General features: G+C 36.7%; 3 protein-coding genes across 52 annotated transcripts in view; all 3 read left to right on the forward strand.

Moving 5' to 3' along the window:
• Positions 1–25,281, forward strand: part of LOC103955201 (receptor-like protein EIX2) — a 49,528-nt gene that overhangs the window by 15,075 nt on the left and 9,172 nt on the right. For 35 of the 50 annotated variants that reach the window (XM_048568002.1, XM_048568006.1, XM_048568007.1 and 32 more), the window contains 8 exons: positions 12,756–12,876; positions 13,298–13,475; positions 16,675–16,795; positions 17,013–17,261; positions 17,382–17,465; positions 18,661–18,761; positions 20,466–20,576; positions 20,694–20,769. The gene's annotated coding sequence lies outside the window, so the exon portion shown is untranslated. Of the gene's footprint in view, positions 1–299; positions 421–660; positions 858–976; positions 1,246–12,755; positions 12,877–13,297; positions 13,476–16,580; positions 16,796–17,012; positions 17,262–17,381; positions 17,466–18,660; positions 18,762–20,465; positions 20,577–20,693; positions 20,770–21,063; positions 22,113–23,007; positions 23,183–23,228; positions 23,420–25,281 lie in introns of those variants that run through there. The other 15 variants (XM_048568042.1, XM_048568043.1, XM_048568041.1 and 12 more) reach the window with 15 other exon arrangements.
• LOC125469885 lies at positions 2,153–5,089 on the forward strand. The gene is made up of 5 exons (XM_048567944.1): positions 2,153–2,166; positions 2,285–2,351; positions 4,024–4,134; positions 4,242–4,322; positions 4,617–5,089. Exons 1-5 carry the CDS (start codon positions 2,153–2,155, stop codon positions 4,689–4,691), a joined length of 348 nt encoding a protein of 115 aa, XP_048423901.1. The 3' UTR covers positions 4,692–5,089.
• On the forward strand, positions 8,139–11,641 carry LOC125469904 (receptor-like protein EIX2). The gene is made up of 2 exons (XM_048568061.1): positions 8,139–8,637; positions 9,331–11,641. The coding sequence occupies exons 1-2, from the start codon at positions 8,283–8,285 to the stop codon at positions 11,478–11,480; spliced, it is 2,505 nt and encodes an 834-aa protein (XP_048424018.1). The 5' UTR covers positions 8,139–8,282; the 3' UTR covers positions 11,481–11,641.

Raw genomic sequence — 25,281 nt, forward strand, 5'->3', positions numbered from 1 at the left:
TTTTTAAAAAAGATATCTGGGTTTCTTTTTGCTTCTTCTCTGTTAAATTACTCATCTGGAAGTTAATTTTGTTCAAAGACTAAGTATTGTTCTTCAATTAAAGATTTCTGGGTTTTTTTTTTGTTGCTTCTTTTCTGTTAAATTACTCATCTGGAAGTTAATTTTGTTCAAAAACTAAATATTGTTCTTCAATTAATCTTACAAGAAAGCATATGGGAACGTGGCACACTAGGTGTTCGATGAAATGTGTCGTAGAATCCGTCAATATGATATATTATAATTTTGATCCTCCGCTTCAGTTCCGGCCTCAGGTGCGTGAAGGCGAAGTGGTCCTGGTCGACTGTCTCTTCCTCCACACTTCTGGACGATGGTTCCGAAGCTCTGGCGATTCCGACTGAGAAAGAGGTCAATAACAACAAGGTAATGGAATTCAATGTTTTGTGTATTTAGACGTACTTCTAGAGGCATACTTCAAGGCACAGAAATTACGTAGTTTGTAGTCCTGTTAATTTTGAATATTATTATGTATTTCAACATAATAGTGTTCCATTGCCCAAAAAGAACACAGAAAGGAATTGTATGAGTTTCCGATTTTCTTGCCGTTAAAGAGGATCCTGCTGATGCTGAACCTAAATTTAACCCTTTTACTGGATCTGGAAGACGCTTGGATGGGAAGCCTTTGAAATATAAGCCAGCACCAGCTTCTTCCTCAGGATCCAAAGACAAGAAACCTGCAGTCACCAATGGAAATGCACAACCTTCTACAGGATCTAGTTCACAAGCTACCAGTTGTCAGGCTCGGGAAAAACTTGTTTTCGGATCAAATGCCAGTCGCTCTCCAAAGGAGACAAAAAAAGGTACTCTTGCTTCTCTTGTTTCATGACTTCCATCAACTGACTTTGGAATTATTTTACAAACGTTGCCAGTTTGATGTGATGCTGATCGTAAATCACTCTTTATCTATTCAATTCTGCAGGAAGCTGCAAAAGAGACTAAGAAAGAGAAACAGCCGGAAGTGAAAGAAGACCCGAAATTCTAGCCTTTTATCAACTTTTAGTCAGGTTCAAATTTAGAATGCATTTGTACTCATGAGGCATTGGGGTAAAATAGCTGGGGGATAACGTTTTAGTCAGGTACAGATAGCAACTGTTTTTTTTGTTTTTGGTTATTTTTTCATGTAGGGGATAACTTTTTGTTGTTTATTGAAAGGAATATTAGAACACATCCACATCCTATTTTGTCAAATTGTTCTAAAGTGTCTGATGCTGATTTTAGAATTCTCCTGACTTTCTAACTCAAATCTGTGCCAAGAGAACCCAACTAAAGTGGTTCGCCGCTCCATGTATGAAGTATTAGTGAATTATTTGTAATTTACAAAATGAAACGAAAATTTTTGCGTTTTAAGCATACATGGTGAAATTTATGTTATAAATTTTTTGATAAGAAGCAGGTGTAAATTAGAATCATACTAATATAGGTATGCTATATACATAAATTTGATAGTACCATAAGTTCAGAATTAATCCTTAGTGTCATTAAAAAATAAACGTAAATTTATATACATATATTTGATAGCACCATAAATTTGGGGTACTGCTGTTAGGTTTTTCCAGCCCACGATAAGTTGTCCTAAGAGTATAAGGAATTATAGTCTTAGAGGATTAAATTGTTTTCCGAATTGGAGTTAGTTTCTCAATTGGAGTAGGTTTTATAACTAGATTCCAATTGGGATTAATAATCCTTATTGAAGAAGACCTTTATTATGTCTATATAAAGGGGCTATTGTACTAGTTTTGAATTGGGGGGAGCAAAACAATAAATTGTATACCACTCAAGGGATTAGAGTGAGAGAATATTGTAAAGTGTGTGAGAGAGAAAAGAAAAGAGATAGTGTATTTCTTGTTCCTGTTCTTTCAGGTTTTTCGTCAAGTCCTAGTTCTAGAGATTTGGCAAGATTATTGGTTGTACTTATTATTGATATAGTGAAAGATTGTTGTTGCTGTCCCGTGGACTTAGGCACGTATTGCCGAACCACGTTAATTCTTGGTGTTGATTTGTCTTGGTTATTTGTTTTCGATTTTCAGAGCTTGATCTGTTTTTACCATTCTTAAATGTGATATTCTCAACAACTGTTATATTTAGTACAGCCAATATGGTGCCGTTCAGGTGTTTTTGACTAATCTCTGCAGTTTTTGAATTCATCTGGGGTATTTGTGATTTTGAACGACACTAAAAATTTATGGGCTATAGGAACCGCTTGTTAAGAAAATGGGTCCAAATTCAGAGCTGCATTCTTCTTCCCTCAAAATAAGAAGAAAACGCTTCCTCCACTCCATATTTTGGCACCTCAGGTATATTTGCGTTCTAAAGCCTTTTACTTCTTCCGATTTCTTCAGAGCTATTAGTTTACCCATATGTGATTTGTAAAGTGGAAGATTGGATTTCATATGTCTGAGTATTTAGGGTTTTGTACAATGCAAACTTGGGCTTATTGATCCAAATGGCTAGAATAATGTACTCAACAATTTCATATCCTCTTGGGCCAAGGAGAGTATATTACTTGGCAATAAGGAATATACTTCATATAATAGCAATGTGCTGATGTGTGGCATGCTTTAATTAGGGATATTTATGTATAGTAAGAAAGCCATAGAGAAAGAGAGAGCGGGAGAGAGAGAGAGAGAGCCGAGGACACACAAATGACACATGTAAAACATTTATTTCATTGCTTCGTTTATGGATTTATTGAAATATGTAAGAACTTGTTTCTATCCTAACACGTTAATTTTGCTCAATAGGAATCCCATAACTGAAATTTTATAGAAATGGTGTAATTGGTCAATCGGAAATTTTGAATTTTAGCCGATGAATGAACTCTTACAAGCTTTCTACTGCATATACACATCTTTTTTGGTTGTTAGATTTTGTTTTTATTTCATTTTTTGGTAAATGCAATGGTTGGTTTTGCAAAGGACTGACCTTTATCTTTTGTAGTTTTACCTTTTTTGGTATTGAGTATTGGTTGGTTTTATTTTCTAGATTGACAGGTATTTGTGCGTTATTTGTTTTCAATAATCAGTTTTCGTTATTTGTTTTAAATTTTATTATGGATAAGTGAACACAATTATGAGTATCAACCATTTATCCTCATTCATATTCAAATGTAATTTAATATCGATTTTGTAAGAGTTTTTTTGTCAATAATTTCTGAATTTTTGTCAGTAAAACAATTTTCGAGCCGCATTTGGTCCGACGCTAATAATTTTTGTACTGCTGGATAATTATATTTTCTCATTGAGCAGATAAAAAGTTTGCAGTGTGGGTTTTCTAAATTCAGTCACTTCATTCTCTAATCTCATAGATCTCCAAATTTAATCCATTTAACTATGTCATTCTTTGTATCATTTTACTGTATTTATTTGAGTTCTGTATTTAAATGTTGTTGACTTTTATTACATGAAGAAAACTGCCATATCCATAGAAAATAAATTTTTGATTTGTGTAGCAATGCATTTGAACGCTACAATATTTTCTGTTTGGGTTTTTTTCCAACTTAATTTGTTTTGGATTTTTGATTTTGAATTTTCGGTTTAATGTATTTACAAAGGCCATGAACTCTTTGATGGAAGTATTCCATTTTTTTTACTGATTCCCAGATTTTTTTTTCAAGAGAACTAATTATCTGTTTGTCTCAGCTAACAGAGTAAATCTGGGGTTCTGTACACAACAAAATATGGAATTTAGCTAAGAAATTTCAACAACAAAGTTTAAACTTTTTGATATGGCAAAAAACAGGTTCTCTTCTTTCTCAAAACCCTCAAATTTGTCATATGATCAGGGTTTATTTAGTCATTTGATTATGTCTGGGACAAGTATATATGTCCAAGGATGCCTTGTTGAAAATTTATGTACCCCATGTGCTTCATCTTCTGCTGGTTAAACCAGAAATATAGCCGTTGAATCCGTTGCTAGCAATTAGTAGATGATTAATTTCCTTTTTGTCGTAAATTATGGAACTTCCAGGAGCTTGAAGGGCTCTCAGATCCGATGAGGAAGGATGTTTCACAAGTTCGTAAGAAGATCAATGCGATTAACAAAGAGTTAATGTCACTAGGACATACCTGCCAGAAGAAGGTAACACAACTTTGATTTTTACCACATTCAGATGTTAATGGTTACTGCTATGCATATGCAATTATGGATCAATTCGTGATGAATTTCGGGTTTGTAACTTGTCACAGGAAAAGGAATACAGAGATGCACTTGAGGCTTTCAATGAAAAGAACAGAGAAAAAGTGCAGCTTATGGCAAAGCTAATGGAGGTTAGTTTGTTAAACAAATTTTTACTTGGCATAGCGGGGTTGCAATTTCATGCATGGGTTGAACTCAAACCAGTCTGGCCAGTTCGGAGTTAGAGTGAGCACGGTTGAGCCTGGTTTGACAAATTACCAATCCTACAAAATTTGGGCTTACCTCCGGTTAGGAGTTCAACCTATCCAACCTCTCAACCGATGCTATTTATCACTCATTATATTTCGATTCAGTAAAAGCGTACATAGTGCTTATATAATTCAACGTTTTGAGATTGTTTTGTTGTCGTGTAACATTTGATGCAGCTGGTGAACGAAAGTGAGAAGACAAAGATGAAGAAGCTTGAGGAGCTGAGCAAGAACATACAATCATTAAAGTGAAGAAATAGCAGCCTATGTGGGTAACTGATGATCTGATTAGGTTTGTGTGATGATTTATTTAAGGTGAGTTTTTTTTACGTTTACATATATGGGTGGTGATTGGCATTTGGTGTAATTTCTAAGTTGGTTTGTTTCATTAATTAGTGCTTGGTAAAAACATTTGGCTGATTTAGGCAGGAAAATAACCTTTAAATTTAAACAGGTTTGTAACTAAAAGCATCCGGCCTTGCATTTTTCTTCTCATTTTTCCATGTATCCAAACACATACTACCCTACTTCCTAGTGTAATGTGGGGTTCTTTGAATTTATTCCTATTCTTTGTTCTAACTTTTTCTGGATTGCAAAGGCCATGATATTTATGTAATAATGTAAAGTTTTATGAGTGATTTTGGGACAAATGGAGTGTATTTTGTTCAATTTTTCTTCAGTACTCGGCTCTATACGGAACGATTGCATTTTCTACTCCTACCCCCACAACACCATGATCTTCTTCTCTCTTTTCATGGATTCTTGTGACTGTAACCTCCATTTGCTGAGATCTCTCCCGGTCCACTGTGAGAGTATCAAAAAAACCCACCATCCCCATTTTCCAAGTTTTCCCTTTACTCTCTCCAAATATTGAATCTTTCTGCTCTTCTGCTTGTTGGGTTTTTTTTTTTTTTTTAGTTATTTTTTCATGTAGGGGATAACTTTTTGTTGTTTGTTGAAAGGAATATTAGAACACATCCACACCCTATTTTGTCAAATTGTTCTAAAGTGTCTGATGCTGATTTTAGAATTCTCCTGACTTTCTAACTCAAACCTGTGCCAAGAGAACCCATGTATGAAGTATTAGTGAATTATTTGTAATTTACGAAACGACACGAAAATTTTTGCGTTGTAAGCATACATATTGAAATTTATGTTATAAATTTTTTTGATAAGCAGCAGATGTAAATTAGAATCATACTAATATAGGTATGCTATATACATAAATTTGATAGTACCATAAGTTCAGAATTAATCTTTAGTGTCATTAAAAAATTTACGTAAATTTATATACATAAATTTGATACCACCATAAATTTGGGGTACTGTTGTATTTGGTACAGCCGATATGGTGCCGCTCGGGTGTTTTTTGACTTATCTCTGCAGTTTTTGAATTTAACTGGGTATTTGTGATTTTGAACTACACTAAAATTTTTTATGGGTTATAGGTTTTAACTACCTTGAAATATTTGAGAATTGAAGAGAAAATCAAAAGAAAGATGAACGCAGAGAGCTTGGAGAGAGTTTAGAGAGAGAAATATGAGACTTGTATTAACTAAAAAGAAAGATTACACAGCTACGTTTTTACAAGAGAGTCTAACAACTCTAACCAAATATTAACAAACTTACTAACTGTATTGCCGATTTGTACAATCAATTAACTAATCATCTAACTATTGGTGTGGAACCGCAGGGTTAGAAAATGTGTCCAAATGCTTCTTGCAAATAACCCAACGGTTAGGTTTAGTCAAAGCAATGACCTCTTCCCCGAGGAGGGGAATTGACATCACTTTTTCAACTTTTGTCACCACTTTAATCATAATTCAAGCAGATTGAGCACGCTAAGTTAGCCGTTGCTCTACATAAAAAATACAGCTTCACCTTACACCGAAAAAGAAACCAAATCAAATAAGGAGTGCTATTATGTCCACTTTATTGTCTAATTTTTTCACCCACTTTTTAACGAAAATTTTAGTAACAAGTTTATTCTATTGCAAAATTACATAGAAGGACTTAAAGTGTTTTTGTTTGGGAATTGAAGTGACATAAGCGACACCACCTCTCTGTATCTCTCCGGCGCACCACCGTCCTCACAACCCAACTCAAAACGAAGTGAAGGACCCAAGGTTTAAGTGCTGCTTCCCTTTGATTGAGCAAACATATTATGCCATTCTTAGGATTTAAGGAACGATTCTTGGTATATACACAAACAGTGAGAAAATAGAACAAATCATGTCCCTTTCTCCAGTCGGGCTAAACGATAAGAACCCTAAAAAGTGCAAACAGAGTTATAGATTAGGCTTCAATCTCTGTCTATCCTTCTTGCAATTTCGTAAATGCATGTGAATTAGTGAACAAATTAATAGATGAATTAGTTTAGAATATTGCAAGTATTTAAAATAAAAAAAGAATACCGCAAATATTAAATCATCCTCACCTGCTTTGCCAATTGCCACTCTCTTGTCTCTTCCAATCCCTTTCATCAATTATGATTTATGGATTTCCACGGCTAGACATAAGGATTTTCCACCAAAGACTAATCGGTGTGCAAAGACTTCCACAGGTAGCTAGCCATCTCAGTCATGCATTCATAATATCTGCTCCTACAAGGCTTGCAAACTTGTAAATATCCAAGTAGTGACTACCAATCTACCAGCATGTGTGGTGTGAATTATAAGAACATATCCAAATCGGTTTTCGTAAGTAAGTTGATAAGTTGTGAATTGTGATGGAACAAGATGACCCTTAATTCAAAGTCTTTGTTGCGTATGGATTTCCACAACCCATCACAATCAGATACCAGTTGTGTTGACAAGGGACCTGCAAACTTGTAAATGGGGTTGTGAACAACCGCCACTCATTTCAGTTGCCCTTTTTTCTTTTCTCCATCAGACGACTTTCGTTGTCACTCTCCGGCCTACATCGATAAACATCTCACCAACAAAGCAAAGAAAATAAGAAGAAAATGGATCCAAATTTATGACTTTTACTTCTTCCGATTTCTTTAGAGCTATTATTTTACCCATATGTGATTTGTAAAGTGGAAGATTGGATATCATATGTCTGAGTATTTAGGGTTTTGTACCATGCAAACTTGAGCTTATTGATCCAAATGGTTAGAACAATGTACTCAAACAATTTCATATCCTCTTGGGCTAAGGAGAGTATATTACTTGCCAATGAGAAATATACTTCATATAATAGCTATGTGATGATGTGTGGCATGCTTTAATTAGGGATATTTTTGTGTAGTAAGAAAGCCATAGAGAAAGAGTCACATTTTTGTTTTTTTTTTATCAGTGAACGTATTCATAAATAAATTAGTTGATAATATAGCTAGTATTTAAAAAAAAAAAATACCGCAAATATTAAGTCATGCTCACTTGCATTGCCAATTGCTACTCTCTTTTCTCTTCCAATCCCCTTCATCAATTATATTTATGAATTTTCACCGCTAGCTAATCGGTGTGCAAAGACTTCCACATGCACACCTTTAATTCCAGTCTACCAGCATGTGTGGTGTAAAATATAACAACATATCCAAATCTGTTTTTCGGAAGCAAGTTGATAAGTTGTGAATTGTGATGGAACATGAAGACCCTTAATTCAACAACCCATCACAATCAAGTACCAGCTGTGTCGACAAGGGACCTGCAAACTTGTAAAATGGGTTGTGAACACCCACCACTCATTTCAGTTACCCTTTTTTCTTTTCTCCATCCGACGACTTTCGTTTTCAGCTCTCCTACCTACATCGATAATCTTTTCCTATAAATTCGATATCGTACTAATTTTAGTAGCTAAACATCTCACCAACAAAGCAAAAAAAAATTGTGTGTAATAATGGATAGCCATTGTCACCTCAGTATTGCTCACTATTTGCTTCTTTTGCTTTTGGTCTCTTCCTGCATGCAGAGTACTACTAAACTCTGTTTCTGTTTGGCTGGTGATGAAATTTCAAGCAGTGTGAAGACAAATTCATGCATTGACGAAGAAAGACAAGCGCTTCTCATCTTTAAACAGCATCTTGTTGATCATTCTGGTCGGCTTTCGTCTTGGGTGGGTCATGATTGCTGTCGATGGGAAGGTATTTCATGCAACAACAGCAGTAGTCATGTCGTGAAGATGGACCTCCGGCATCCATATGACTTTTTGGACGATGATGAGTATGAAGAGTGGAGAAATGCTTCTTTGGGAGGTAAGATAAATGCTTCTCTGTTGAGCTTGAAACATTTAAATTACCTGGACTTGAGCCTGAATTCGTTTGATAGCATTCAAATTCCTAAGTTCATTGGGGAGCTTAAAAGTTTGCAATATCTCAATCTCTCCTATGCGTCATTTAGAGGAGAGATTCCCTCTTCTCTTGGTAACCTGTTAAGCCTAAATTTTCTTGATCTCGGGTGGAGCGGGAATGTGTTTGACTTATCTTCCAAAAATTTGAATTGGCTTTCTCACCTCACTTCCCTGAAATACATTAATCTCAATGGCATTAACCTTAACAGCACAGGAGTCAGTTGGGCATATGATATTAACATGCTTCCTTCATTGTTAGAGTTACATTTATCTTCGTGCCAAATTGAAAGCATTCCACTCTCACTGCAGAGCATTAACTTCCTTCCACTTTCACTACAGAGGATTAACTTCACATCACTGTTGGTCCTTGATATGTCGTCTAATGGCATTAAAAGTTCTTCATTTCCCGGCTGGTTTTTTAATCTTACCAACCTCGTAACACTTGATCTATCCGGGAATGATTTCAGCAATTATTTTCCAAGTGGATTTTCAAACTTCAAATCTTTGCAAAACCTTGATTTATCTGAAATAGGCTTAAAAGGTCAAATTCCTAAAGTCAGTGGAAATTTGTGCAAGCTAAAAGTCTTAAGTCTTTCAGGGAACAAATTTGATGGGGGGATTGAAGAGTTCTGGAGGAGTCTCTCAAATTGTCCAAGTAATACATTAAAGTCACTAGATTTGTCTTATTGCCAGCTTGAAAGCCAATTGCCGGTCTTTTTAGGAATGTTCAAAAGTTTGCAGAATCTCAACCTTGGAGGAAACAATTTGTCGGGCTCAATTCCAGATTCCTTCGGAAACTTGTCATCCTTGAGAACACTAGCCCTCAATTCTAATAATCTGCGGGGCTCAATTCCAGATTCCATCGGAAACTTGTCATCCTTGAGAACACTAGACCTCTATTCTAATAATTTGTCGGGCTCAATTCCAAGTTCCATCGGAAACTTGTCGTCCTTGAGAACACTAGAACTCAGTGATAATAAGATGAACGGCTCAATTCCAGAAAGTATTGGACAACTCTGTGAGCTAGTTTCCCTACTTCTGTTTGGTAATTCATGGGAAGGCATTCTAACGGAAGCCCATTTCATAAATCTTACCAGATTACAATATTTTGAAGTAGGAAACGTAGACCGACCCACGTCCCTCATTCTTGACGGGGCTTATGACAGGGTTCCTCCTTTCAAGCTCTTCAGAATTTATATCATAAATTGTCGGATAAGTCCTGGTTTTTGGGTATGGCTTCAAACTAAAACTGAACTGTCTGATGTTATCCTTCGGGGTAATGGAATCTCGGATTCCATACCTGAGGAATGGTTGTTGAAGATATGTTCCCAACCTGGCTATCTAGACTTGTCTTACAACCACTTTCATGGAAACTTTCCATCCCATTTGAAATTTCCAAATTTAATGTCTATTGATTTGAGTCATAATCAGTTGGAGGGCCCTTTACCACTTTGGTGTTTCCCTAATGTCTATTCCCTTTATCTAGAAGGCAATTTATTTTCTGGGCCAATCCCCTCAAATATTGACCAAATGATGCCCAAATTGCAAGAATTGTTACTTCATGAGAATCATTTGAATGGCACTATTCCTCCCTCTATTTGTAACATGCAGAAGTTACAAATCCTATCTCTAAGGAGCAATCAGTTTTCGGGAGAACTCCCTCATGCATGGAATATGGAGAGCATGATGGCGTTTTTAGATGTTGGTCAAAACAATCTGTCTGGTAAGATTCCCACTTCATTGGGGGTACTACGTTCCCTGGAAATTTTAAAGCTCAACGACAACAATTTTGGCGGTGAAATTCCTGATGCCTTGCAAAATTGTTCAAGTTTGAGGAGTATTGATCTTGGAGACAACAAGTTATCTGGGAAAATACCTCTATGGATAGGAGGGTCAAACGTATCTGAGTTGTCTAGGCTACGATTACGGTCCAACTATTTTAGTGGATGTATTTCCCAGCAACTGTGCAATCTTCAAGGCCTTCACATCCTCGACCTTAGTAACAACAGCCTTTCAGGTACTATTCCCATGTGTTTGGATAACTTAACTTCGCTAGTCAATGATGATCCTTATGAAGAATATTATAAAGGGTATGAGCAAGCCACACTGACACTAAAAGGAGAAGAACTTGTGTACAACACAACTCTGTATCTTGTAAAGAGCATTGATCTTTCATCAAATAATTTAAAAGGTGAAATCCCTGAAGAAATAAGTAGCCTCATTATGTTGGGCACCTTGAATTTGTCCATGAATCAATTAATTGGAAAGATTCCTTCCAAGGTCGGAAACTTGCGTTGGCTCGAAACTCTTGATCTCTCACACAACCACCTTTCGGGACAAATTCCTCAAAGCTTGTCATCTTTAACCTCTTTGTCCCACCTAGACTTGTCTTACAACAACTTGGTTGGAAGAATTCCTACTGGAAACCAACTTCAAACGCTCAATTTTTCGTCCATTTATGTGGGCAATCAATGGTTATGTGGAGTTCCTCTCTCAACTAAGTGCCCTGAAGATGACACTTTTATTGCTAAGGATGCAAAGGAGGAGAATGAAGATGGAAAGGATAAGTTGTGGCTCTATGTCAGCGTGGTATTTGGCTTTATCGTAGGCTTTTGGGGCGTTTGCGGCACATTGATCTTAAAGACATCGTGGAGGTATGCCTATTTTCAATTCTTCGATGACATCAAAGATAAGGTAGCACTGGCAATTGCATTGAAAATGGCTCGTTTCAAAATGTTTTTATTTTGAAGTTGGATTGTGCTAATATATAATGTGATGTTTTTCTCTTTTTACTTTGTGTTTTGGTATTTGCAACTTATGTATTAAATGAAAAAATGTTTCAGTAAGTGTTCCCACAAACAATTATGTAACGGTTATCCATTTAATACAAGAATTCTATCTAGTTTGTACTTATGAATCGCATAATACAATCTACCTATGTAATGTTGCAATTTAACAAAATAACATTACGAAGTAGATAAGTACACTTGTGTATTCTTCTCTTTTACACATGAATGTCATCCAACTCGGCGAGTGGTAGTCCACCTCTACCGCCTTCTCGATGCTGCCAAAACCATACAAAAATGGGAGGAAGAATTGGTGGTTCGATATCGTGGAGGGTTTTCTGTGATTCCTGTTCCTTGCAGAGAGAGAGGTGGGAGAATTCGATGGCGTCTTCTGGGTTCCTGTCCCTTGCCGAGAGAGATGGGAGAGGTATTTGGCGTCTGTTGCAGAGAGAGATTAGGGGTTTTGCACAGAGGGTGGGTGGGCGATTCAATTGAGGGGCTAGGGCTAGAGGGATGGGGGCTTCATCTCCATTCTCGCTTGCTGAAACTTTCCGCTCTTCAGGTAATCTCTCAGTTGAAAGCTTCTAATTATTTTTTTTTTCATTTGGTATTTTATTTTCTTTAGATTTATGTATTTTTTCCCCAGTGAATTCGAAATGAAATCAGAAAAACGGATTTAGTAAACAAATTGATGAAATTTTTATTTGCGTGCCCTGTTTTTTATTTGTTTGGTTTGGCTCATAGAGAAATTTTTACTTGCTGCTACCCTTGATTTTCCAGTGACATTTGTGCAGCCTGCATTTAATCATATGATGATTAAATGGGGTTGAACGTATTAATGAGTGGTTGCGTTTATATAAGATTTTTCTTTGCTCTCTTTTTTCAAATCTTTCTAATTGTTTATGTGCAAATGGGGTTGAACGTATTAATGAGTGGTTGCGTTGTTTGCAGCGAGCTCCGTTCAAGGTTATTCCATTTCTTATAGACAATTTTGTCAAGATTTCTGGGTTTCTTTTTGCTTCTTCTCTGCTAAATTACTCATCTGGAAGTTCAAAGACCAAGTATTGTTCTTCAATTAAGATTTCTGGGTTTTTGTTTTTTTTTTTTTTTTGTTGCTTCTTTTCTGTTAAATTACTCATCTGGATGTTAATTTAGTTCAAAAGCTAAGTATTGTTCGATGAAATGTGTCTGAGAATCTGTCACTATGATATATTATAATTCTGACTCTCCTCTTCAGCTCCGGCCCCAGGTGCGTGAAGGTGACGTGGACCTGGTCGACGGTGTCTTCATTCACAGTTCCGGACGACAGTTCTGAACCTCTGGCGATTCCGACTGAGAAAGAGGTCAATAACAACAAGGTAACGGAATTCAATGTTTTGTGTTTGTTAGAGAGGCATTTTTGCAACAGTATATCAGAGAATATTTCTAGATAGTCTGTCCAGATAGCTTAGAATGTGTTTCATGATGCATATGGCTGAAGCGGTTTTGGCTACTTTTTGGATTGCTCATTAATTTTTTTGTTGAGCTTGGCTGGTACAAATACATATAAGAAAAGTACTATCCTTTTATCAACTTTTAGTCAGGTTCAAATTTAGAATGGATTTGTATTCATGAGGCATTTTTTCATATGGTAAAGTGCCTGTGTTCTGTGTTTTGTTGTTATTTTTTCATCCTTTTAAATTGTATTATGGATAAGTGAACACATTTAGCTGAGAAATTTCAACAACAAAGTTTAAACTTTTTGATATGGCATAACCCTCAAACTTGTCATATGGTCAGGTTTTTTGGTCACTTGTTTATGTTTGTGGATGCCTTGTTGAAATTATCTGTGTCCCATGTGCTTCATCTTCTGCTGGTGAAACCAGAAATATAACCGTTGGATCATTTGCTAGCAATTAGTAGAGGGGGATGGGGGCTTCATCTCTATTCTCGCTTGCTGAAACTTTCCGCTCTTCAGGTAATCTCTCAGTTGAAAGCTTCTAATTAATTTTTTTTCATTTACGTATTTTTTTTTATCGATTTATGTATTTTTTGTTCCAGTGAATTCGAAATGAAATCAGAAAAACGGATTTAGTAACAAATATATGAAATTTTTATTTGCGTGTCCTGTTTTTGATTTGTTTGGTTTGGAATTATATTATTTTTTTTTTTGGCCTGGGCTTTTAGAGAATAAAGTTGCTTGCTGCTACCCTTGATTTTCCAGTGACATTTGAGTAGCCTGCATTTAGTCATATAATGGATGGTGGTGTAAATTCAGTTCTTATAGACAATTTTTTTTTTAAAAAGATATCTGGGTTTCTTTTTGCTTCTTCTCTGTTAAATTACTCATCTGGAAGTTAATTTTGTTCAAAGACTAAGTATTGTTCTTCAATTAAAGATTTCTGGGTTTTTTTTGTTGCTTCTTTTCTGTTAAATTACTCATCTGGAAGTTAATTTTGTTCAAAGACTAAGTATTTGTAGACATCAAAATTTCGGTGAAATGAATGTTGACCAATAATTAAAATTTCAATGTTCACGTGTCACATAAATTTTACATGTAGCGTGTGCCTCAACGAAAAATCGAAATAAATTGGAAAAGTCATCAAATATGACACGTGTCAATACCTGGCAGAAATGATTTATTTCATCTGATTATTTAAATCCAAAAATCAAGTTTTGGAATTCTATAAATAGGAGGCCAAAGGCATTCATTTGGGAAGAAGAGGGAGAAAGAAGGAAGGAAGGAAGGAAGGAAGGAAGAAAGAAAGAAGCCTTGAAACTCTAAAGCTCTCAAGCAAATCCCGAAGGATCAAGAAAGCAATCTTCGTTCTTCGTCAAATCCACCTTCAAGATCAAGCCCCGACGGCCCTTGAAGAACTTCCACCAACTCAAGATCAAGCCCCGACGGCCCTTGAGGAAAGTGTTCATCGTTCAACATCCGTTCATCCTTCAAGATCAAGCCCCGACGGTCCCTTGAAGAAAGTGTTCATCATCCATCAACCTTCAAGATCAAGCCCCAACGCCCTTGAAGAACTTCCACCAACTCAAGATCAAGCCCCGACGGCCCCTTGAGGAAAGTGTTCATCGTTCAACATCCGTTCATCCTTCAAGATCAAGCCCCGACGGTCCCTTGAAGAAAGTGTTCATCATCCATCAACCTTCAAGATCAAGCCCCAACGCCCTTGAAGAACTTCCACCAACTCAAGATCAAGCCCCGACGGCCCCTTGAGGAAAGTGTTCATCGTTCATCATCCGTTCATCCTTCAAGATCAAGCCCCAACGCCCTTGAAGAACTTCCACCAACTCAAGATCAAGCCCCGACGGCCCTTGAAGAAAGTGTTCATCGCTCATCATCCGTTCATCCTAAGATCAAGCCCCAACGGCCCCTTTGGATCAACAACCTCAACAAATCCACACATCCGTTCATCCTTCAAGATTAAGCCCAGAAGCCCTTGAAGATCCGTTCATCCTAAGATCAAGCCCCAACGGCCCCTTTGGATCAACAACCTCAACAAATCCACACATCCGTTCATCCTTCAAGATTAAGCCCAAAAGCCCTTGAAGATCCGTTCATCCATCAACCTTCAAGATCAAGCCCAACGCCCCTTGAAGATCCATTCATCAGTTGTGCATCCTTAGATCAAGCCTCGACGGCCCTTTGGATCAACAACTCATCCACAAACCCACACCCTACGAAGATAGAATCAGAGGACCAAATTACAAAGAGATTGTAACCCCAAAATCATTAATACAAAATATTATTTTGTACACGTATTCTTGTCGCTTGTTTCAGGAATTTCTCGTGTTTACAAATTTGGCACGCCCAGTGGGACAATCTCTACCTCTCATCTCTATCCTCAAATCATCAAAAACGCAAATGGCATCAAGAAAGGATCAAGCTGTTCCTGCAATCAAAGCAAAGAACAAGAACATCATCGCCGCAAGTGGTGATATTTCGGGCATCATAACCCGAAGTAAGGCAAGAGATCTTTTTGCCGCGGCTTCCGCCCCTGCATTAACTCTGTCAAAGGAACAAGAGCACCTGAGGTACGAGCCTGTGATCACCCTAGCCTCGCTAAGGGCATCAAAAGGGGAGAGCCCAAGGAAATACTCAGAGTCCCTACTCTCCGACGCTGATTCAAGCGGCAGTACAACCATGCAAGTCATGACTACTGGAGCAACTTCAATCGAGGAGCAGCTAGCTCAGATGAATGAAGCAATTGCAAAGCTCACACGGACTGTGGAAGAGAAGGACTTGCAGATTGCCGCACTCGTCAACCAACTAGATGCGCAGCTCGACGTGAAAGTCGACCCAATTGTTGGCCTATTAAAGAAAGAAGGCGACGAAGAAGAGGAGCCTCCAGCAGAGAAAGTCGAAGAGAAGCTGAAACTAGACCAAGCAACGGCGTCCATGGGATCTCTCTCTATCCAGCAACTACAGGAGATGATTGCAAGCACTATCAAGACACAGTACGAAGGAAGCTCGCATGACTCCGTACTGTACTCAAAGCCTTACTCCAAGAAGATTGATCCGGCACCAAAACTTTGTCATTCTTGTAGTCGGCGATCTGTTCTTTCTTCCCATGACGGTTGATGCTTAACTCCATGTCATGGGCGCGGGTGGCTAACTCCTCAAATGTTCGTGGTTTGATGCCTTGAAGGATGTAGTGTAGTCCCCACTGCATGCCTTGAACGCACATCTCAATGGCAGAGGTTTCAGAAAGCCGATCTTTGCAATCCAGACTTAGAGAACGCCATCTATTTATGTAGTTGACGACAGGTTCATCTTTCCACTGTTTCGTGCTGGTCAGCTCTAACATGCTTACAGTACGACGAGTGCTGTAGAAACGGTTGAGGAATTCCCTTTCTAGCTGGTCCCAACTGTTGATAGACTCAGGTTCGAGGTCAGTGTACCAGTCAAAAGCGTTACTTTTCAGCGAACGCACGAACTGTTTGACGAGGTAGTCTCCCTCTGTCCCAGCATTGTTGCAAGTTTCAATGAAATGGGCGACATGTTGCTTCGGGTTGCCTTTTCCATCGAACTGCATGAATTTTGGAGTCAGTCTTCAATTAATCTTACAAGAAAGCATATGGGAACGTGGCACACTCGGTGTCCGATGAAATGTGTCTGAGAATCCGTCAATATGATATATTATAATTTTGACCCTCCGCTTCAGCTCCGGCCTCAGGTGCGTGAAGGCGAAGTGGTCCTGGTCGACTGTCTCTTCCTCCACAGTTCTGGACGATGGTTCCGAAGCTCTGGCGATTCCGACTGAGAAAGAGGTCAATAACAACAAGGTAATGGAATTCAATGTTTTGTGTATTTAGACGTAGGCATTATACATTTTAATTGATGCACATACTTCTAGAGGCATACTTCAAGGCACAGAAATTACGTAGTTTGTAGTCCTGTTAATTTTGAATACTATTATGTATTTCAACATAATAGTGTTCCATTGCACAAAAAGAAAACAGAAAGGAATTGTATGAGTTTCTGATTTTCTTGCGGTTGAAGAGGATCCTGCTGATGCTGAACCTAAATTTAACCCTTTTACTGGATCTGGAAGACGCTTGGATGGGAAGCCTTTGAAATATAAGCCAGCACCAGCTTCTTCCTCAGGATCCAAAGACAAGAAACCTGCAGTCACCATTGGAAATGCACAACCTTCTACAGGATCTAGTTCACAAGCTACCAGTTGTCAGGCTCGGGGAAAACTTGTTTTCGGATCAAATGCCAGTCGCTCTCCAAAGGAGACAAAAAAAGGTACTCTTGCTTCTCTTGTTTCATGACTTCCATCAACTGACTTTGGAATTATTTTACAAACGTTGCCAGTTTGATGTGATGCTGATCGTAAATCACTCTTTATCTATTCAATTCTGCAAGAAGCTGCAAAAGAGACTAAGAAAGAGAAACAGCCGGAAGTGAAAGAAGACCCGAAATTCTAGCCTTTTATCAACTTTTAGTCAGGTTCAAATTTAGAATGCATTTGTACTCATGAGGCATTGGGGTAAAATAGCTAGGGTATAACGTTTTAGTCAGGTACAAATAGCAACTGTTTTTTTTGTTTTTGGTTATTTTTTCATGTAGGGGATAACTTTTTGTTGTTTATTGAAAGGAATATTAGAACACATCCACATCCTATTTTGTCAAATTGTTCTAAAGTTAGAATTCTCCTGACTTTCTAACTCAAATCTGTGCCAAGAGAACCCAACTAAAGTGGTTCGCCGCTCCATTTATGAAGTATTAGTGAATTATTTGTAATTTACAAAATGAAACGAAAATTTTTGCGTTTTAAGCATACATGGTGAAATTTATGTTATAAATTTTTTGATAAGAAGCAGGTGTAAATTAGAATCATACTAATATAGGTATGCTATATACATAAATTTGATAGTACCATAAGTTCAGAATTAATCTTTAGTGTCATTAAAAAATATACGTAAATTTATATACATAAATTTGATAGCACCATAAATTTGGGGTACTGCTGTTAGGTTTTTCCAGCCCACGATAAGTTGTCCTAAGAGTATAAGGAATTATAGTCTTAGAGGATTAAATTGTTTTCCGAATTGGAGTTATTTTCCCAATTGGAGTTAGTTTCTCAATTGGAGTAGGTTTTATAACTAGATTCCAATTAGGATTAATAATCCTTATTGAAGAAGACCTTTATTATGTCTATATAAAGGGGCTATTGTACTAGTTTTGAATTGGGGGGGGGAGCAAAACAATAAATTTTATACCACTCAAGGGATTAGAGTGAGAGAATATTGTAAAGTGTGTGAGAGAGAAAAGAAAAGAGATAGTGTATTTCTTGTTCCTGTTCTTTCAGATTTTTCGTCAAGTCCTAGTTCTAGAGATTTGGCAAGATTATTGGTTGTACTTATTATTGATATAGTGAAAGATTGTTGTTGCTGTCCCGTGGACTTAGGCACGTATTGCCGAACCACGTTAATTCTTGGTGTTGATTTGTCTTGGTTATTTGTTTTCGATTTCCGGAGCTTGATCTGTTTTTACCATTCTTAAATGTGATATTCTCAACAACTGTTATATTTAGTACAGCCAATATGGTGCTGTTCAGGTGTTTTTGACTAATCTCTGCAGTTTTTGAATTCATCTGGGGTATTTGTGATTTTGAACGACACTAAAAATTTATGGGCTATAGGAACCACTTGTTAAGAAAATGGGTCCAAATTCAGAGCTGCATTCTTCTTCCCTCAAAATAAGAAGAAAACGCTTCCTCAACTCCATATTTTGGCACCTCAGGTATATTTGCGTTCTAAAGCCTTTTACTTCTTCCGATTTCTTCAGAGCTATTATTTTACCCATATGTGATTTGTAAAGTGGAAGATTGGATTTCATATGTCTGAGTATTTAGGGTTTTGTACATTGCAAACTTGGGCTTATTGATCCAAATGGCTAGAACAATGTACTCAACAATTTCATATCCTCTTGGGCCAAGGAGATTATATTACTTGGCAATAAGGAATATACTTCATATAATAGCAATGTGCTGATGTGTGGCATGCTTTAATTAGGGATATTTATGTGTAGTAAGAAAGCCATAGAGAAAGAGAGAGCGAGAGAGAGAGAGAGAGCCGAGGACACACAAATGACACATGTAAAACATTTATTTCATTGCTTCGTTTTTGGTACAAAAAAAACATTTATTGTTAACTAAGGAACCATTTTTATGGATTTATTGAAATATGTAAGAACTTGTTTCTATCTTAACACATTAATTTTGCTCAATAGGAATCCCATAACTGAAATTTTATAGAAATGGTGTAATTGGTCAATCTGAAATTTTGAAGTTTAGCCGAAGAATGAACTCTTACAAGCTTTCTACTGCATATACACATCTTTTTTGGTTGTTAGATTTTGTTTTTATTTCATTTTTTGGTAAATGCAATGGTTGGTTTTGCAAAGGACTGACCTTTATCTTTTGTAGTTTTACCTTTTTTGGTATTGAGTATTGGTTGGTTTTATTTTCTAGATTGACAGGTATTTGTGCGTTATTTGTTTTCAATAATCAGTTTTCGTTATTTGTTTTAAATTTTATTATGGATAAGTGAACACAATTATGAGTATCAACCATTTATCCGCATTCATATTCAAATGTAATTTAATATCGATTTTGTAAGAGTTTTTTTGTCAATAATTTATGAATTTTTGTCAGTAAAACAATTTTCGAGCCGCATTTGGTCCGACGCTAATAATTTTTGTACTGCTGGATAATTATATTTTCTCATTGCGCAGAAAAAAAGTTTGCAGTGTGGGTTTTCTAAATTCAGTCACTTCATTCTCTAATCTCATAGATCTCCAAATTAAAGCCGTTTAACCATGTCATTCTTTGTATCATTTTACCGTATTTATTTGAGTTCTGTATTTAAATGTTGTTGACTTTTATTACATGAAGAAAACTGCCATATCCATAGAAAATAAATTTTTGATTTGTGTAGCAATGCATTTGAACGCTACAATATTTTCTGTTTGGGTTTTTTTCCAACTTAATTTGTTTTGGATTTTTGATTTTGAATTTTCGGTTTAATGTATTTACAAAGGCCATGAACTCTTTGATGGTAGTATTCCATTTTTTTTACTGATTCCCAGATATTTTTTTCAAGAGTTTTGTCTCAGCTAACAGAGTAAATCTGGGGTTCTGTACACAACAAAATATGGAATTTAGCTAAGAAATTTCAACAAAACAAAGTTTAAACTTTTTGATATGGCAAAAAACAGATTCTCTTCTTTCTCAAAACCCTCAAATTTGTCATATGATCAGGGTTTATTTAGTCATTTGATTATGTCTGGGACAAGTATATATGTCCGAGGATGCCTTGTTGAAAATTTATGTACCCCATGTGCTTCATCTTCTGCTGGTTAAACCAGAAATATAGCCGTTGAATCCGTTGCTAGCAATTAGTAGATGATTAATTTCCTTTTTGTCGTAAATTATGGAACTTCCAGGAGCTTGAAGGGCTCTCAGATCCGATGAGGAAGGATGTTTCACAAGTTCGTAAGAAGATCAATGCGATTAACAAAGAGTTAAAGTCACTAGGACATACCTGCCAGAAGAAGGTAACACAACTTGGATTTTTACCACATTCAGATGTTAATGTTTACTGCTATGCATATGCAATTATGGATCAATTCGTGTCTGGTCGTGATGAATTTCGGGTTTGTAACTTGTCACAGGAAAAGGAATACAGAGATGCAGGCTTTCAATGAAAAGAACAGAGAAAAAGTGCAGCTTATCACAAAGCTAATGGAGGTTAGTTTGTTAAACAAATTTTTACTTGGCATAGCGGGGTTGCAATTTCATGGATGGGTTGAACTCAAACCAGTCTGGCCAGTTCGGAGTTAGAGCGAGCACGGTTGAGCCTGGTTTGACAAATTACCAATACTACAAAATTTGGGCTTACCTCCGGTTAGGAGTTCAACCCATCCAACCTCTCAACCGATGCTAGTTATCACTCATTCTATTTCGATTCAGTAAAAGCGTACATAGTGCTTATATAATTCAACGTTTTGAGATTGTTTTGTTGTCGTGTAACATTTGATGCAGCTGGTGAGTGAAAGTGAGAAGACAAAGATGAAGAAGCTTGAGGAGCTGAGCAACAACATAGAATCATTAAAGTGAAGAAATAGCTGCCTATGTGGGTAACTGATGATCTGATTAGGTTTGTGTGATGATTTATTTAAGGTGAGTATTTATTAGGTTTACATATATGGGTGGTGATTGGCATTTGGTGTAATTTCTAAGTTGGTTTGTTTCATTAATTAGTGCTTGGTAAAAACATTTGGCTGATTTAGGCAGGAAAATAACCTTTAAATTTAAACAGGTTTGTAGCTAAAAGCATCTGGCCTTGCATTTTTCTTCTCATTTTTCCATGTATCCAAACACATACTACCCTACTTCCTAGTGTAATGTGGGGTTCTTTGAATTTATTCCTATTCTTTGTTCTAACTTTTTCTGGATTGCAAAGGCCATGATATTTATGTAATAATGTAAAGTTTTATGAGTGGTTTTGGGACAAATGGAGTGTATTTTGTTCAATTTTTCTTCAGTACTCGGCTCTATACGGAAGGATTGCATTTTCTACTCCTACCCCCACAACACCATGATCTTCTTCTCTCTTTTCATGGATTCTTGTGACTGTAACCTCCATTTGCTGAGATCTCTCCCGGTCTTCAAGAACACCATCAACCACGGTCCACTGTGAGAGTATCAAAAAAACCCACCCTCCCCATTTTCCAAGTTTTCCCTTTACTCTCTCCAAATATTGAATCTTTCCGCTCTTCTGCTTGTTGGGGTTTTTTTGTTTTTTCATTTTTTTTGGGGAAAAAAGGTAAAGAAAAGGGTTTTTTTCTTTTTGTGTTGGGGGGTGGGGAGTTGATCAAGAGCTTGCATGGGTACGGATTGGATCAGGGGTAGAGAAGCTAGAGAGGGAGTTTGTGTTCAGGCAAATGGGTTGTATGTGGAGCTGACAGCTGAGCTGCTTCTGAGATTGATGAAATTTCCAGCTTCCAAAGTGCTCCAAGGGCATGTCAATGGTTGCTGGGTTTGCATTTTAGCATTTCATAAGAATTCACCTTCTGATTTGACATGCATTCCCTCTATTCTTTCAGTCTCCACGTACCCTTTTCAGTCTGATGAATTTATTCTTATGTTGTCTCGCTGCTTTTGATGTTTTTCACGGTATTGTTCTTTTGGTTGGGGGTTGTCGTTATTTGTGTTTGTGTTTATGTTTGAGATGTACTAATTGCAGTATTACCCGATTACGGATGTCTACATTTTTTTGGACCTTTTACCCTTTTAAATTTCGCTCATTCCCTGACAATTCCTAACTTAGCCACTGACAGAAGACAAACATGTATTTTGTTGGGGCTTCACTTGTTTGGTCTTTTCAAAGAAAGAAGAAAGGATTTTGCGATGTATTGGAATAGAGATACATGATATACTGATTCTCTCATATTATGGTGCGTGGATTGATTATTAATGTTATATTCTAAAGTATAGATTGGATCTTCTACTCATAATATAACATGTGGATGTGTTCTAGTATGTTTCAATAATTTTTCTTGATGAAGAGCCTTTGGTTTGCTTTCTATTATGGCATGGAAGAGTACATTTTGCTCACGATCCTTAGTGGTCGTTAGCATTACTACTGCATTAATTATGATTGGTTCAGTTTAGGTTTTGAGATATAAGTAGTAAATGAATCTGATCATATTCATTGATAACAATTCATGTGGTGGTAGTGCTCATTAAAATGCACTTTGAGTGGAAAAGCTAGGGTTAGAAGACAACCATTTCACTGAATCTCTTGCAATCTTTAAAACCCAATGCAATTGTCGATTTTTCTGTACTGTGTCGATGTATCGGATTACATCGAATAATTGGCGTTAAACATTATGCCCTTCAGCTAACTTTGGAATTATATTACAAATGTTGCCAGTTTGATGTGATGCTGATCGTAAATCACTCTTTATCTATTCAATTTTGCAGGATGCTGATCGTACAAATAGCAACTGTTTTTTTTTTTTTTTTTTAGTTATTTTTTCATGTAGGGGATAACTTTTTGTTGTTTGTTGAAAGGAATATTAGAACACATCCACACCCTATTTTGTCAAATTGTTTCATGTAGGGTGTTTTTTGACTAATCTCTGCAGTTTTTGAATTTAACTGGGTATTTGTGATTTTGACAAAATTTTTTTTATGGGTTATAGGTGTTAACTACCTTGAAATATTTGGGAATTGAAGAGAAAATCAAAAGAAAGATGAACGCAGAGAGCTTGGAGAGAGAGTTTAGAGATAGAAATATGAGACTTGTATTAACTAAAGAGAAAGATTACACAACTACGTTTTTGTAAGAGAGTCTAACAACTCTAACCAAATACAAACAAACTTACTAACTGTATTGTCGACTTGTACAATCAATTAACTAATCATCTAACTATTGGTGTGGAACCGCAGGGTTAGAAAATGGGTCCAAATGCTTCTTGCAAATAACCCAACGGTTAGGTTTAGTCAAAGCAATGACCTCTTCCCCGAGGAGGGGAATTGACATCACTTTTTCAACTTTTGTCACCACTTTAATCATAATTCAAGCAGATTGAGCACGCTAAGTTAGCCGTTGCTCTACAAAAAATACAGCTTCACCTTACATCGAAAAAGAAACCAAATCAAATAAGGAGTGCTATTATGTCCACTTTATTGTCTAATTTTTTCACCCACTTTTTAACGAAAATTTTAGTAACAAGTTTATTCTATTGCAAAATTACATAGAAGGACATAAGTGTTTTTGTTTGGGAATTGAAGTGACATAAGCGACACCACCTCTCTGTATCTCTCCGGCGCACCACCGTCCTCACAACCCAACTCAAAACGAAGTGAAGGACCCAAGGTTTAAGTGCTGCTTCCCTTTGATTGAGAACATATTATGCCATTCTTAGGATTTAAGGAACGATTCTTGGTATATACACAAATAGTGAGAAAATAGAACAAATCATGTCCCTTCCTCCAGTCGGGCTAAACGATAAGAACCCTAAAAAGTACAAACAGAGTTATAGATTAGGCTTCAGTCTCTGTCTATCCTTCTTGCAATTTCGTAAATGCATGTGAATTAGTGAACAAATTAATAGATGAATTAGTTTAGAATATTGCAAGTATTTAAAATAAAAAAAGAATACCGCAAATATTAAATCATCCTCACCTGCTTTGCCAATTGCCACTCTCTTGTCTCTTCCAATCCCTTTCATCAATTATGATTTATGGATTTCCACGGCTAGACATAAGGATTTTCCACCAAAGACTAATCGGTGTGCAAAGACTTCCACAGGTAGCTAGCCATCTCATTCATGCATTCATAATATCTGCTCCTACAAGGCTTGCAAACTTGTAAATATCCAAGTAGTGACTACCAATCTACCAGCATGTGTGGTGTGAATTATAAGAACATATCCAAATCGGTTTTCGTAAGTAAGTTGATAAGTTGTGAATTGTGATGGAACAAGATGACCCTTAATTCAAAGTCTTTGCTGCGTATGGATTTCCACAACCCATCACAACCAGATACCAGTTGTGTTGACAAGGGACCTGCAAACTTGTAAATGGGGTTGTGAACAACCGCCACTCATTTCAGTTGCCCTTTTTTCTTTTCTCCATCAGACGACTTTCGTTGTCACTCTCCGGCCTACATCGATAAACATCTCACCAACAAAGCAAAGAAAATAAGAAGAAAATGGATCCAAATTTATGACTTTTACTTCTTCCGATTTCTTTAGAGCTATTATTTTACCCATATGTGATTTGTAAAGTGGAAGATTGGATATCATATGTCTGAGTATTTAGGGTTTTGTACCATGCAAACTTGAGCTTATTGATCCAAATGGTTAGAACAGTGTACTCAAACAATTTCATATCCTCTTGGGCTAAAGAGAGTATATTACTTGCCAATGAGAAATATACTTCATATAATAGCTATGTGATGATGTGTGGCATGCTTTAATTAGGGATATTTTTGTGTAGTAAGAAAGCCATAGAGAAAGAGTCACATTTTTGTTTTTTTTGGATCAGTGAACGTATTCATAAATAAATTAGTTGATAATATAGCTAGTATTTAAAAAAAAAAATACCGCAAATATTAAGTCATGCTCACTTGCATTGCCAATTGCTACTCTCTTTTCTCTTCCAATCCCCTTCATCAATTATATTTATGAATTTTCACCGCTAGCTAATCAGTGTGCAAAGACTTCCACATGCAGACCTTTAATTCCAGTC

The sequence above is a fragment of a genome, unplaced genomic scaffold, assembly GCF_019419815.1.
Source record: "Pyrus x bretschneideri cultivar Hongxiangsu unplaced genomic scaffold, Pyrus_bretschneideri_v1 Contig47, whole genome shotgun sequence".
In the NCBI taxonomy this organism is placed as follows: domain Eukaryota; kingdom Viridiplantae; phylum Streptophyta; class Magnoliopsida; order Rosales; family Rosaceae; genus Pyrus; species Pyrus x bretschneideri.